The sequence below is a fragment of the Hyperoodon ampullatus genome (assembly GCF_949752795.1).
Source record: "Hyperoodon ampullatus genome assembly, chromosome: 12".
In the NCBI taxonomy this organism is placed as follows: domain Eukaryota; kingdom Metazoa; phylum Chordata; class Mammalia; order Artiodactyla; family Ziphiidae; genus Hyperoodon; species Hyperoodon ampullatus.
The window spans coordinates 62,611,394-62,626,420 of NC_136925.1; the positions used below are offsets into that span (position 1 = coordinate 62,611,394).

The 15,027-nt window shown below is 40.1% G+C and overlaps 1 protein-coding gene across 1 annotated transcript in view; it reads right to left on the reverse strand.

Annotated features, from left to right (window-relative positions):
* The window catches only part of MAP7 (microtubule associated protein 7), a gene marked incomplete at its 5' end in the record, with an annotated part of 169,736 nt that overhangs the window by 46,407 nt on the left and 108,302 nt on the right, over positions 1-15,027 (reverse strand). The window contains one exon of the mRNA XM_079716922.1: positions 4,992-5,069. Within this exon, the coding sequence (XP_079573048.1) occupies positions 4,992-5,069 (78 nt within the window). The remainder of the gene's footprint in view (positions 1-4,991; positions 5,070-15,027) is intronic.

Genomic DNA, 15,027 nt, shown 5'->3' on the forward strand with positions numbered 1-15,027 from the left:
GAGACCTATGTTGAAGACAGAGGCCTGCTGGTCTTGTGACTAAATGGATTCAGGGATAGTGAGTGTGACAAATTCCACCTACAAACCAGGCTAGAGGTAGCTGAAGCCCCAGCTAGAGGACTAGGCTGAGTCCAGACTGACCACTGGTGCCTACAAGCAGCTCAACAGGTCTGAGTGGAGACTAGGCAGTGCACAGCCCTGGACCACCACGTTTCATTCTGTAAATGATGCAGTAGTTAAGGCTGGTAGAAAGATGCCAGTGCCTCCAGCAGCAGGAGAAAGCATCAAAAATAGCGGAAAGATAATTGGGAGGGGCAGGGGGATGCTGGTGCAATTGACCGAGACACAGAAATTCCTCAGAGGAGTGTTCTGGAGTGAACGTTGATGGGCAATGTAGTTGTATAGAGTGGGGGTCCCCGACCTGTGGGCCACGGACCGGTAGAGGTCTGAGGTCTGTGAGGAAGCAGGCTGAACAGCAGGAGGTGGGGGGTGGGCAAGCAAGCAAAGCTTCACCTGCCGCTCCCCATCGCTCACCTTACCGCCTATACCAACCAACCACCACGCCCCCATGGAAAAATTGTCTTCTACGAAACTGGTCCCTGGTGCCAAAAAGGTTGGGGACCTCTGGTATAGAGGTTGAGTTTCAGACAACAGGAAAGCATCTACTGCCTCATGAGTGAGTTGGAAATGTGAAACCCATGTTATCAAAAAAGGAGGGTTGAAACCATGACACAACTCTCCTTTTTTGTACAATTACAAATACAATTCTCCCACTTACCCCAGGAAGAGAACCAAAATTAAAGCTTAGAAGAGAGATGGTAAAAAAGATGCAGAAGTCAAGAGAGAGAAGTTTGAAGGAATGGCCTGAATAGAATCAGATGAAATAGAGTGGTTGAGGAGATTTCTTCATGGGAAAACCTTTTAAGGCAGAAAAATAAAGCTTTCAGAGTGCATATGCTCAACCAAACAAACAGAACAGTCCCGTACTTGAAGAATTATGCCTGATTTTATGTGATAAATTGAGGGATAATGTGGAAAGAGCAGGCCACATGACATAATCCTACCATAAAGCATTAAAGCATGACTCAGAAATTTATCCTACAGAAAGTTATTAATAGATCCTCCCTGTTTGCAAAACAATACAAACATGACTTGCAACCCAAAACAAAGACCTTTATTCCCCCTCTTTTTAACTTGCTTTTTAAAAATGTCGATTACAGAAAAAAATCTTTAATGATTTCAATGTTAATTTCAACCTATATCCAATAGTGAATAATCAATCTCACTGGCCAATGACTTTAAACTTTGCTTTGTTGGAATTTCTGGAAAGTATTTTTTTTTCTAACTTGGAAAGCTTTAAAGTTTGAAAGTTTGATAATAGTTGATATTATCGACTGCTTTTGTGTTTTCAAAAAGCACACCCCAAAGACCTGCTATTAAGTGACAGCCCTTCCCCACCCCTCCCACCTTTTTTTTTTTTCTTTTAAACTATTCTACTCCCATCATAGCTTATGCAAAGCACAGTTTATATTTATGGTAGTTTATCAGCTGCACTTTTTCTTTTAGAACTAAAATTTTTTTAGAAATTACCCTTATGTATTCTAAGGCACAGCTTAAATTAGATGCTAGATTTTAGATGACTCTTTTACAAATGTACATGTGCATGTATGTTTGTGTATTTATGAAGATTAGTTTCTACTCTGACAGCTTAAGTGTAAAAGAATAGGCCAAAATTTAAAAGAAATTTTAAAAGAAAATGCAAATAATGCAGTAAAAAATAAAAATGAGTAAAATAAAATAGAAATATGATAGATAAAAATGTATTTCGTTAAAATTATGACTGTCAACAACAACAAAAGAGATAAGATCAAAATTAAGGAAAACTGGGAATTCCCTGGCGGTCCAGTGGTTAGGACTCCTCTCACTGCCGAGGGCCCAGGTTCAATCCCTGGTCAGGGGAACCAAGATCCCACAAACTGAGTGGTGGGGTCAAAAAAAAAGAAGGAAAACTATGGTATTAAATATGGTAGAGGTAAGAAGAAAGAAAAACCATGTCTATGATATGCTAGCTCACCAACAAAGTAAAGCTGTGACCACAGGATAATACAATAATCTGAACGTTACTTTGACCCATATAAGAATCTGATAAGGGCTTCCCTGGTGGTGCAGTGGTTTGAGAGTCTGCCTGCCGATGCAGGGGACACGGGTTCGTGCCCCGGTCCGGGAGGATCCCACATGCCGTGGAGTGGCTGGGCCCGTGAGCCATGGCCGCTGAGCCTGCGCATCCGGAGCCTGTGCTCCACAAGGGGAGAGGCCACAACAGTGAGAGGCCCACATACCGCAAAAAAAAAAAAAAAAAAAAAAAAAAAGAATCTGAATCTGATAAGCAGGTTGGGTCTGTTACCAGATGCCCTTTTGCCACTTGTCTTGCGTCAGTGCTCTATAGTCCCCACCTCTTCTAGCTCCTTGGATGACTCCTCTTCATCCTCTAGTTGGACGTTCAGGTGGCCCCTGACATCCTCAGGCTGGGTTAGGTCCTTCTGTGGGGTTCTCGATGCCCCATGTGCACACCCCTTCAATACCACCCTCTATTAGAATTGCTGTGTGTTTATCTGTTCCCGCCTCCCCACCACTAGACTGTAGCTAGCCCTGGAGGGCTGGGCCTCAACCTTTATTCATCTTCTTAACACAATACCTAGCAAATAGAGTTTTTAACTATATAAACTAATAAGCCATGTTCTACATCATCGATATGAATTAAAATGGGGCCACATATTAAGAAGAAACCCAGCCACACAACAGATAAAGTTAGGCAACTTGTAGGGAGAATCTGCAGGCTCAGAGCTATACAACTTTATAGCATAAGAAGGGAAATGATTTTTGTGTGACTAGCATATTTATACTTTCTACAAAAAAAACTAACGCCTGGATTTGAAAGACAAAGAAACCCAAATGGAAAGGTATGAGTTAAGATGTAGAAGCTAATTCATGATGGGATTTAAATTATAAAGGAGTAGTCTCCTGACCCTATGGAGCTACTTTTACTCAGGTAGATATGAATCCGCATTGCAGTGCTAAGGAGACATTTAACAGTGGGAAACCTAACCCAACAGGGATGGGGTGGAGAGGGGAGAGGACACAAGTGCTTATCTTTCCTTGGATGGATCCAAAACCACAGTGTAAATAATTATGCTCACCTGGAATCTCTTCTTGCTTTAGTAGCTCTGCCTTTCCCTCTCAGTTCTGATCCACTTGTCTAACTGACCTTTACTGGGGAGCAGTGGGCACAGTTCACAGAAGAAAGATCTCCAGACTGCACAGCACTCCAAGCAAAGAGGGACCCCCCTCAGGGCCACAGGCACCCCTGTTCTCCAAGAACCTACCAGCCCGAGGGAGACCTGACAGAGGCAGGGAACTTCAAGCCTGGGTGCAAACTCTAAACACAGAAACACGCAGCTTGTTTACTTTCAGCAAGTCATTGAAATTTGTGTTGAAAAAACCTTGGCAGCAAAAGAAATGACCTCACATGACCGTGATGGCAAGGGAGAGAAAGAGGCCTGTGTTCAAAGAATGTAAACAATGTCAACAGACTTTTGAAAACCAGCTTCCAGTGAATTTCACAAATCTGGATTCTTGAATACAAATAATCAGAGATGGGATATGGGGCTGGGTTTTCCAACTGAAACATTAACTTTTACAAAATGCAGTAGAACTTTAGAAAAGTTATAGGTCATCCACTGGAAAGACTGTGGCAACCTAACTCAGCTCTGGTTTTAAAATATCCAGACGCTCCAGAAACAATGAGACACACTGACTAGGCATTTCATCTTTCCAAGGCACATAAAGAGAGTATCCTGTTTTAGCAACTTTGCATAAATGGACATTAAAGGAGGAGCTGGCACCAATATCCTCACTCAGTGTTCTGGAAGACAAGGACTGCTGAGTGCTCGGATCTTGGCTTCCTGGTAAGCTAGTCCTGTGACCCAGCTCTCTAGGTGATTATGTGGCAAATGCTGCAGTTGCTAACCTTTTGCAAGGGCCTTAGATAACAAAAGAAAAATCAGACCCCTCAGCACAGGTCTTGTGTTTTTCCTGGCAGCACATTGGTAGCATCAGTCTATAAATTCAACAGCAGCATTATTTTAACAGGGAAAGCAGTGAGTGCCCTAGCAGTGCACAGTCTCATAACTGTTCACATAAAAAGAACCACATGCTGGCTCTCCTGTTTTGTTTTTTTTTGCGGTACGCGGGCCTCTCACTGTTGTGGCCTCTCTCGTCGCGGAGCACAGGCTCCGGACGCGCAGGCTTAGCGGCCATGGCTCACGGGCCCAGCTGCTCCGCGGCATGTGGGATCTTCCCAGACTGGGTCACGAACCCGTGTCCCCTGCATCGGCAGGCGGACTCTTAACCACTGTGCCACCAGGGAAACCCTCTCCTGGTATTTTTTAAGTTGTAAAATGTAAGCTGAGCCATCACGCCTCTCATATATACATGCCCTCCGGTGCCACATTAAACTGTCATTACGATACAAGAAATGAAGATGTCCCTAATCCTGGGCCGGACTTCATTGTTGCTTAAAATTTAGTTCTATGGGTTTTGTTTGTTTGTTTGTTTGTTTTGCGGTATGTGGGCCTCTCACTGTTGTGGCCTCTCCCGTTGCGGAGCACAGGTTCCGGATGCGCAGGCTCAGCGGCCATGGCTCATGGACCCAGCCGCTCTGCGGCATGTGGGATCCTCACGGACCGGGGCACGAACCCATGTCCCCTGCATCGGCAGGCGGACTCCCAACCACTGCGCCACCAGGGAAGCCCTAGTTCTATGTTTATATCAACATACTAAATTGTGTTTCCCAATTCATCTGCAAAACTCATAAAGGCATGCTAGAAAGCATGCTTATTAAAGTGATGTCTGTTTGTCCATCATCCTCTAGGGGAAAAGAGTAACATTTCAACAATGGTGTCCTTGAAAGCTCAAGAGAGGGCTGGGGATACCTAGCTGCTTCTCCCGCTCCTCACGCCGCTCCCTCGCCAGCCGCTGCCGGTCGTCAACACGCAGCACTGGTGGAGGGTCTGAAAAGGAGAAAAAAAAAACATGAGAAGAGGGGCAGATTTTAAGAAATGATATGCACGGATAAATATCTTTTTGTCCAGTAAATCTGATGAATGAAATACTACTACATCTTACGTATAGTAACATGACAACCATTAGTACATGTAACTATACTTTCAGTGACACACTTTATTATAATTTTCCTGAGAATTTCCAAGTATTATCTTCTTTTTAAAAATATTACATAAGAGGTTAGATTCTTAGAGTTTTCTCATCACAAGGAAAAAAACCATTTCTTTTTCTTTTTTTTTTTTTTGTATAAGATGATGGATGTTAACTAAACACATTGGGTTAAACATTTCACAATATAAGTCAAGTCATTATGCTGTACACCTTAAACTTACAGTTTAATTGATGCTGTATGTCAATTATATCTCAATAAAACTCAAAAAAATAAAGTAAAATAAAAAGACACATAGCCCCCCCAAGATTTGTGTAAAACATAACTGTGCCTTTGGCTTATTTTTATCAAACAATATATATGAGGTTTTGTGTTCCTAAGCTACTGAACCTCTATTGTTTTTATGCTTTAAAAAGCCTGTTCCTTAACAACACATAGACTCCTAAGTGAATTTATTTTACTAAATAGATGTTCACCAGATAGATGTGAACAGCCCAGCTCTGGAGTCAGACAGGCATGAGATCACTTCCGGTTCTGTCACTCACTTGCTGTGAGATTTGGCCGAATTACTCACCCAGCTCTCTAAGCCTTAAGCTATGATATGGGGTTCATGGGTTTTTCACTTATTGCCTATGAGGGTAAAATAGAACCTATCTATCTCACATCATCGAAAGGATTAAATAAAATAATGCTTGTAACAGCGTTAGCACAGTGTCTAGCACTTGATAAATCTCAATAAATTCATTCATTTACTGAACACACTGAATATCTACTGTGCACCAGACAGTGTTGTATGTGCTGAAAAGAGAGCTATTAACAAAAAAGACAGAAATCTTTGACCAAATGGGGTTTGTTTAGGGGAAATTTATAGAATAAATAAGTAAAATATAGAGAGTGAAAAAAGGGGCAATATATAAAATGTTAGACTGCGATAAATGCTAAGGAGATAGCAAAACAGCCAAGGGGGTTGTGAAATGGCGGGAAGGGGAGGTCTGACATCTTGGATAGGTGCCAAGGGAAGTCTAATTGTGATGGTAGCTTTTATGTGTAAAAACCTGATGGAAGTAAGGGAGCTACCCGTGCAGATATTCCAAGAGAGGAAAAGCAAGTGCAAAGGCCCTGAGGTTATGAGCACCTAAGGTGTTCAAGAAATGACATGAAGATCTGAGCCACTGGAGCAGAGTGAGATCAGTAAGTGATGGGGCCAGAGACCTGGGGGCCTGGTGAGGACTCTGCATTATGCTCTGAGTGAGATGCCACCGAGGGGTTTCCAGCAGAGGGCCACATGAATACACTCACTCTGCCTGTTACTAAATAAAATGAAAAGCATAGTAATAATAATAATGATGATGATGATGATAATTACACTTAAAATCAGCTTTATTGTCCCTGCTACTTAATTAACATCACAATTTTAAGATCTCTTATTAAAAATAGAAACCTACTGGAATAATACTTTAGAGACAACTGGCAGAGCTTCATCAACAGACTTAAAGGACCTGCATCCCAAATGTGTCTTAAACGTCACAGAATTTGTACATTTAAGGGAAATAAGAACTGTCTAAAAGCACATTAGGAGCTGCATAAACCTGGCAGTGTGCATCATGGGCAGGACCAGGCGATGATATTTTATGCTTTTCCTTTGCTTTAAGGTATGCTTTTTAAAAAATTCGTAATATGAACCCCTCACTAGCTCATACTCATTATGATAATTACTTCCCAGATTTTCTAATCATTTATGAGGTCTCAAATATTTTTTATGTAGAAAAATGTGGCCTCTGGTCCCAAAAGGTTTTCCTCTGACACTAGAAGAGGGGCACGTGGACTCCCCTCAGGCACTTCGTTAAGGATCACAGACAGGGGAGTTCTGCTGTCATTTGTTTTTGGAAATGACAGCCAGAGCAAAATGGTATTTTGAAGAAAAAATGATCTGAGAACAAAAGCCAACATGAAGTTAGAAGAAAGACTTCCAACAATTACTTATTGCTTAAAAAAAGTCCTTAAATAATGAGGTTTCGAACCCTGTCCTGTCTGAGCAAAGAACAGACGCCCTCCGGTGACCTACACGCAGAGGCGGGGCCAAATCCAAAGCTGAGACCCAGGAGCTGTGAGAACAAAGAAGAGAAAGGGAATCCTCTCCCAGCAGCCTCAGAAGCAGCAGATTAAAGCTCCACAATCAACTTGATGTACCCTGCATCTGTGGAATACATGAATAGACAACAAATCATCCCAAATTGAGGAGCCAGGAGTCAGTGCTGTGCCTCTGAGGTGGGAGAGCCAACTTCAGGACACTGGTCCACAAGAGACCTCCCAGCTCCACATAATATCAAATGGCGAAAATCTTCCAGAGATCTCCATCTCAACACCAGCACCCAGCTTCACTCAACGACCAGCAAGCTACAGTGCTAGACACCCTATGCCAAACAACTAGCAAGACAGGAACACAATGCCACCCATTAGCAGAGAGGTGGCCTAAAATCATAAAAAGTCCGCAGACACCCCAAAACACACCACCAGACGTGGACCTGCCCACCAGAAAGACAAGATCCAGCCTCATCCACCAGAACACAGGCACTAGTCCCCTCCACCAGGAACCCTACACAACCCACTAAACCAACCTTAGCCACTGGGGACAGACACCAAAAACAACGGGAACTACGAACCTGCAGCCTGCAAAAAGGAGACCCCAAACACAGTAACATAAGCAAAATGAGAAGACAGAAAAACACACAGCAGGAGAAGGAGCAAGATAAAAACCCACCAGACCTAACAAATGAAGAGGTAATAGGCAGTCTACCTGAAAAAGAATTCAGAATAATGATGGTAAAGATGATCCAAGATTCTATTTCCCAGATCCAAAATCTTGGAAATAGAATAGACAAAATGCAAGAAACAGTTAACAAGGACCTAGAAGAACTAAAGATGAATCAAGCATCGATTAAAAACACAATAAATGAAATAAAAAATACTCTAGATGGGATCACTAGCAGAATAACTGAGGCAGAAGAACGGATAAGTGACGTGGAAGATAAAATAGTGGAAATAACTGCTGCAGAGCAAAATAAAGAAAAAAGAATGAAAAGAACAGAGGACAGTCTCAGAGACCTCTGGGACAACATTAAACACACCAACATTCGAATTATAGGGGTTCCAGAAGAAGAAGAGAAAAAGAAAGGGACTGAGAAAATATTTGAAGAGATTATAGTTGAAAACTTCCCTAATATGGGAAAGGAAATAGTTAATCAAGTCCAGGAGGCACAGAGAGTCCCATACAGAATAAATCCAAGGAGAAATATGCCAAGACACATATTAATCAAACTGTCAAAAATTAAACACAAAGAAATCATATTAAAAGCAGCAAGGCAAAAACAACAAATAACACACAAGGGAATCCCCATCAGGATAACAGCTGATCTCTCAGCAGAAACTCTACAAGCCAGAAGGGAGTGGCAGGACATATTTAAAGTGATGAAGGAGAAAAACCTGCAACCTAGATTACTCTACCCAGCTAGGATCTCATTCAGATTTGATGGAGAAATTAAAACATTTACAGACAAGCAAAAGCTGAGAGAGTTCAGCACCACCAAACCAGCTTTACAACAAATGCTAAAGGAACTTCTCTAGGCAAGAAACACAACAGAAGGAAAAGACCTACAATAACGAACCCAAAACAATTAAGAAAATGGGAATAGGAACATACATATCGATAATTACCTTAAATGTAAATGGACTAAATGCTCCCACCAAAAGACACAGATTGGCTGAATGGATACAAAAACAAGACCCATATATATGCTGTCTACAAGAGACCCACTTCAGACCTAGAGACACATACAGACTGAAAGTAAGGGGATGGAAAAAGATATTCCATGCAAATGGAAACCAAAAGAAAGCTGGAGTAGCAATTCTCATATCAGACAAAATAGACTTTAAAATAAAGACTACTAGAAGAGACAAAGAAGGACACTACATAATGATCAAGGGGTCGATCCAAGAAGAAGATATAACAATTGTAAATATTTATGCACCAAACATAGGAGCACCTCAATACATAAGGCTAATACTAACAGCCATAAAAGGAGAAATCGACAGTAACACAATCATAGTAGGGGACTTTAACACCCCACTTTCACCAATGGACAGATCATCCAAAATGAAAATAAATAAGGAAACACAAGCTTTAAATGATACATTAAACAAGATGGACTTAATTGATATTTATAGGACATTCCATCCAAAAACAACAGAATACACATTTTTCTCAAGTGCTCATGGAACATTCTCCAGGATAGATCATATCTTGGGTCACAAATCAAGCCTTGGTAAATTTAAGAAAACTGAAATTGTGTCAAGTATCTTTTCCGACCACAATGCTATGAGACTAGATATCAATTACAGGAAAAGAGCTGTAAAAAATACAAACACATGGAGGCTAAACAATACACTACTTAATAACGAAGTGATCACTGAAGAAATCAAAGAGGAAATTAAAAAATACCTAGAAACAAATGACAATGGAGACACGACGACCCAAAACCTATGGGATGCAGCAAAAGCAGTTCTAAGAGGGAAGTTTATAGCAATACAATCCCACCTTAAGAAACAGGAAACATCTCGAATAAACGACCTAACCTTGCACCTAAAGCAATTAGAGAAAGAAGAACAAAAACATCCCAAAGTTAGCAGAAGGAAAGAAATCATAAAAATCAGATCAGAAATAAATGAAAAAGAAATGAAGGAAACGATAGCAAAGATCAATAAAACTAAAAGCTGGTTCTTTGAGAAGATAAACAAAATTGATAAACCATTAGCCAGACTCATCAAGAAAAAAAGGGAGAAGACTCAAATCAATAGAATTAGAAATGAAAAAGGAGAAGTAACAACTGACACTGCAGAAATACAAAAGATCATGAGAGATTACTGCAAGCAACACTATGTCAATAAAATGGACAACCTGGAAAAAATGGACAAATTCTTAGAAATGCACAACCTGCCAAGACTGAATCAGGAAGAAATAGAAAATATGAACAGACCAATCACAAGCACTGAAATTGAAACTGTGATAAAAAATCTTCCAACAAACAAAAGCCCAGGACCAGATGGATTCACAAGCGAATTCTATCAAGCATTTAGAGAAGAGCTAACACCTATCCTTCTCAAACTCTTCCAAAATATAGCAGAGGGAGGAACACTCCCAAACTCATTCTACGAGGCCACCATCACCTTGATACCAAAACCAGACAAGGATGTCACAAAGAAAGAAAACTACAGGCCAATATCACTGATGAACATAGATGCAAAAATCCTCAACAAAATACTAGCAAACAGAATCCAACAGCACATTAAAAGGATCATACACCATGATCAAGTGGGGTTTATTCCAGGAATGCAAGGATTCTTCAATATACGCAAATCAATCAATGTGATACACCATATTAACAAATTGAAGGAGAAAAACCATATGATCATCTCAATAGATGCAGAGAAAGCGTTCGACAAAATTCAACACCCATTTATGATAAAAACCGTGCAGAAAGTAGGCATAGAGGGAACTTTCCTCACCATAATAAAGGCCATATATGACAAACCCACAGCCAGCATCGTCCTCAATGGTGAAAAACTGAAACCATTTCCACTAAGATCAGGAACGAGACAAGGTTGCCCACTCTCACCACTCTTATTCAACCTAGTTTTGGAAGTTTTAGCCACAGCAATCAGAGAAGAAAAGGAAATAAAAGGAATCCAAATCGGAAAAGAAGAAGTAAAGCTGTCACTGTTTGCAGATGACATGATACTATACATAGGGAATCCTAAAGATGCTACCAGAAAACTACTAGAGCTAATCAATGAATTTGGTAAAGTTGCAGGATACAAAATTAATCCACAGAAATCTCTGGCATTCCTATATACTAATGATGAAAAATCTGAAAGTGAAATCAAGGAAACACTCCCATTTACCATTGCAACAAAAAGAATAAAATATCTAGGAATAAACCTACCTAAGGAGACAAAAGACCTGTATGCAGAAAATTATAAGACACTGATGAAAGAAATTAAAGATGATACAAATAGATGGAGAGATATACCATGTTCTTGGATTGGAAGAATCAACATTGTGAAAATGACTCTACTACCCAAAGCAATCTACAGATTCAATGCAATCCCTATCAAACTACCACTGGCATTTTTCACAGAACTAGAACAAAAAATTTCACAATTTGTATGGAAACACAAAAGACCCCGAATAGCCAAAGCAATCTTGAGAACGAAAAATGGAGCTGGAGGAATCAGGCTCCCTGACTTCAGACTATACTACAAAGCTACAGTAATCAAGACAGTATGGTACTGGCACAAAAACAGAAAGATAGATCAATGGAACAGGATAGAAAGCCCAGAGATAAACCCACGCACATATGGTCACCTTATCTTTGATAAAGGAGGCAGGAATGTACAGTGGAGAAAGGACAGTCTCTTCAATAAGTGGTGCTGGGAAAACTGGATAGGGACATGTAAAAGTATGAGATTAGATCACTCCCTAACACCATACACAAAAATAAGCTCAAAATGGATTAAAGACCTAAATGTAAGGCCAGACACTATCAAACTCTTAGAGGAAAACATAGGCAGAACACTCTATGACATAAATCACAGCAAGATCCTTTTTGACCCACCTCCTAGAGAAATGGAAATAAAAACAAAAATAAACACACGGGACCTAATGAAACTTCAAAGCTTTTGCACAGCAAAGGAAACCATAAACAAGACCAAAAGACAACCCTCAGAACGGGAGAAAATATTTGCCAATGAAGCAACTGACAAAGGATTAATCTCCAAAATTTATAAGCAGCTCATGCAGCTCAATAACAAAAAAACAAACAACCCAATCCAAAAATGGGCAGAAAACCTAAATAGACATTTCTCCACAGAAGATATACAGACTGCCAACAAACACATGAAAGGATGCTCAACATCTTTACTCATTAGAGAAATGCAAATCAAAACTACAATGAGATATCATCTCACACCAGTCAGAATGGCCATCATCAAAAAATCTAGAAACAATAAATGCTGGAGAGGGTGTGGAAAAAAGGGAACACTCTTGCACTGCTGGTGGGAATGTGAATTGGTACAGCCACTATGGAGAACGGTACGGATGTTCCTTAAAAAACTACAAATACAACTACCATATGACCCAGCAATCCCACTACTGGGCATATACCCTGAGAAAACCATAATTCAAAAAGAGACATGTACCAAAATGTTCATAGCAGCCCTATTTACAATAGCCCGGAGATGGAAACAACCTAAGTGTCCATCATCGGATGAATGGGTAAAGAAGATGTGGCACATATATACAATGGAATATTACTCAGCCATAAAAAGAAATGAAATTGAGCTATTTGTAATGAGGTGGATGGACCTAGAGCCTGTCATACAGAGTGAAGTAAGTCAGAAAGAGAAAGACAAATACTGTATGCTGACACATATATATGGAATTTAAGAAAAAAAAATGTCATGAAGAACATAGGGGTAAGACAGGAATAAAGACACAGACCTACTAGAGAATGGACTTGAGGATATGGGGAGGGGGAAGGGTAAGCTGTGACAAAGTGAAAGAGTGGCATGGACATATATACACTACCAAACGTAAGGTAGATAGCTAGTGGGAAGCAGCCGCATAGCACAGGGAGATCAGCTCGGTGCTTTGTGGCCGCCTGGAGGGGTGGGAGGGAGACGCAAAAGGGAGGGGATATGGGAACATATGTATATGTATAACTGATTAAATTTGTTATAAAGCAAAATAAATAAATAAATAAATAAATAAATAAATAAATAAATAATGAGGTTTCACTCCCTCATGAAAACTTTGATTTTATTATGAAACCTGAAAATCAACTTTATTTATAAAAGCCACATAAGCACATTATAGAAAGTCTGTAAAACAGAGTCTATAAAGTCAAATTTTGTTCATGGAATACAGAGTATGTGACATTTCTAGCTTACTTTCAAGTACTTGCCAAATTTCACACAAAATTTTGAAAAGAAGGTTTTAATAACAACGTATGGGACACACACACTCATCCTCACCTACCTTCTTCCATCCAAACCAACCCTGAGAACTCTAAGTCAATAACTGATGTTCCTGCAGTCATGAGGCAATACTCAGTTATGCAATGGAATGCTTGCTTGCCTTTTAGATGCATAGTTGGAAAAGAGCAATGCAAGAGGGGGCATAGTTCACCTCTGATTTCTACGCTATCATTTCATATGAAAATTACACTCTTCACAAACTGTATCCTGTCTGGTAACAACTGTATACAACAACAGGCTGTATACAGTTCTATGCAGATATATCAATAAAAACTATAAATAAGGGCAATCCTTAAAAGTTGGATAATTCCCACTGGCCACCTTTATCACTTCAGTACTGATCTCAATCAGTATTTATTTAGAATTAGGTTTGAGGAAGTTAAGAACAAATGCAACACATTTCTAAGGTATAAGATGCATACTGACTATGACATGCTAGACAATTTTGGTTGGTTTGGGGACCTGGCAATAGAAAATACTGTAGAGTGAAAAAGGTATTCAGTTTGAATTCTGTTTCCGTCCTTCTGGTCACATTAAGAAAAAGCCAGTTTGATACTAGAATGTTAATGAACACCCCGTCACAGACGAAAGATGGCTGTGAATGCAGGTAGGGAAGAGCAGAGCCTGGTCAGTTTTGTTCATTGTTATATTCCCCATGCCTAGGACTATACCTGACAGGAAGGAAGGCATTCGATAAGTACTTATTAAGTGAATGAATGAGGGGACTTCCCTGGCGGTCCAGTGGTTAAGACTCTGCGCTTCCAATGCAGGGGGCGTGGGCTCAATCCCTGGTCAGGGAACTAAGAACCCCACATGCCAAGCGCGTGGCCAAAAAAAAAGAGAGAATGAATAAACAAATGAGCCAACAGCTTTAGCTAACTTTCAGAGCCAGTACACTTCCATTAACCTTCACTACTGGGGCAAACTCATACCAATCTTGTAGCTGACAACAGACTTTTAAAAATGTAAATACTAGTGATTACAATTTTAAGATTTAATAACTAAAAACTGATAAAAATGATCTTTAAAGGTAGGATTTCAGAAAGAAAAAATACAATTGAATAATTCCAAGTAAATAGTGAATTTTCTGTAATTTTTGTCTCCCTCTCATTTCTACCCTCATATCACTTTTCTCTGGAACAAAATGAAGGTATAGAAAATGATTTGACATCACGAACATTTCACATTGTTTCCCAACAGATCTAACATTGTTAGAATAGAACTGAGTTACTTATTCTCAGATGGAGAAGTTTTAAGAGAAATAGGATTTCGGTGGCGGTAAACTTGCAGCTACACCCTGCATCCAACCTCCTACCTGTGATGATTACAAAGTAGAGGGACCACCCAAATGAGGGCACTTTTAAAAGTGAAAGGGCGTGCTGGTAAGAGTCTGCCTGTGGCCACGTGTGTAAACCTGGACTATTCTGCAAAAATCGGAACTAAAGAGTGACCCTCAAAGATCAAGAAAATCAACTCACTTTGACAAGGCTTTTTTCCAAGAACTCCCTAGACCTTGACTCCTATCTGAACCACTAATGTTTATACAGTAAACTACTTCTGTTAGGGCTTTGCATTTTACAAGGACTTCCATATATATTATCAGTTTATTCTTCACAATAATCCTATGAGTTAGCCAAGCAGCTAGTCATTCAATGAAGATTTATTGCGCCTATTTTCCAAATGAGAAAACGGAAGGAAATAAATGC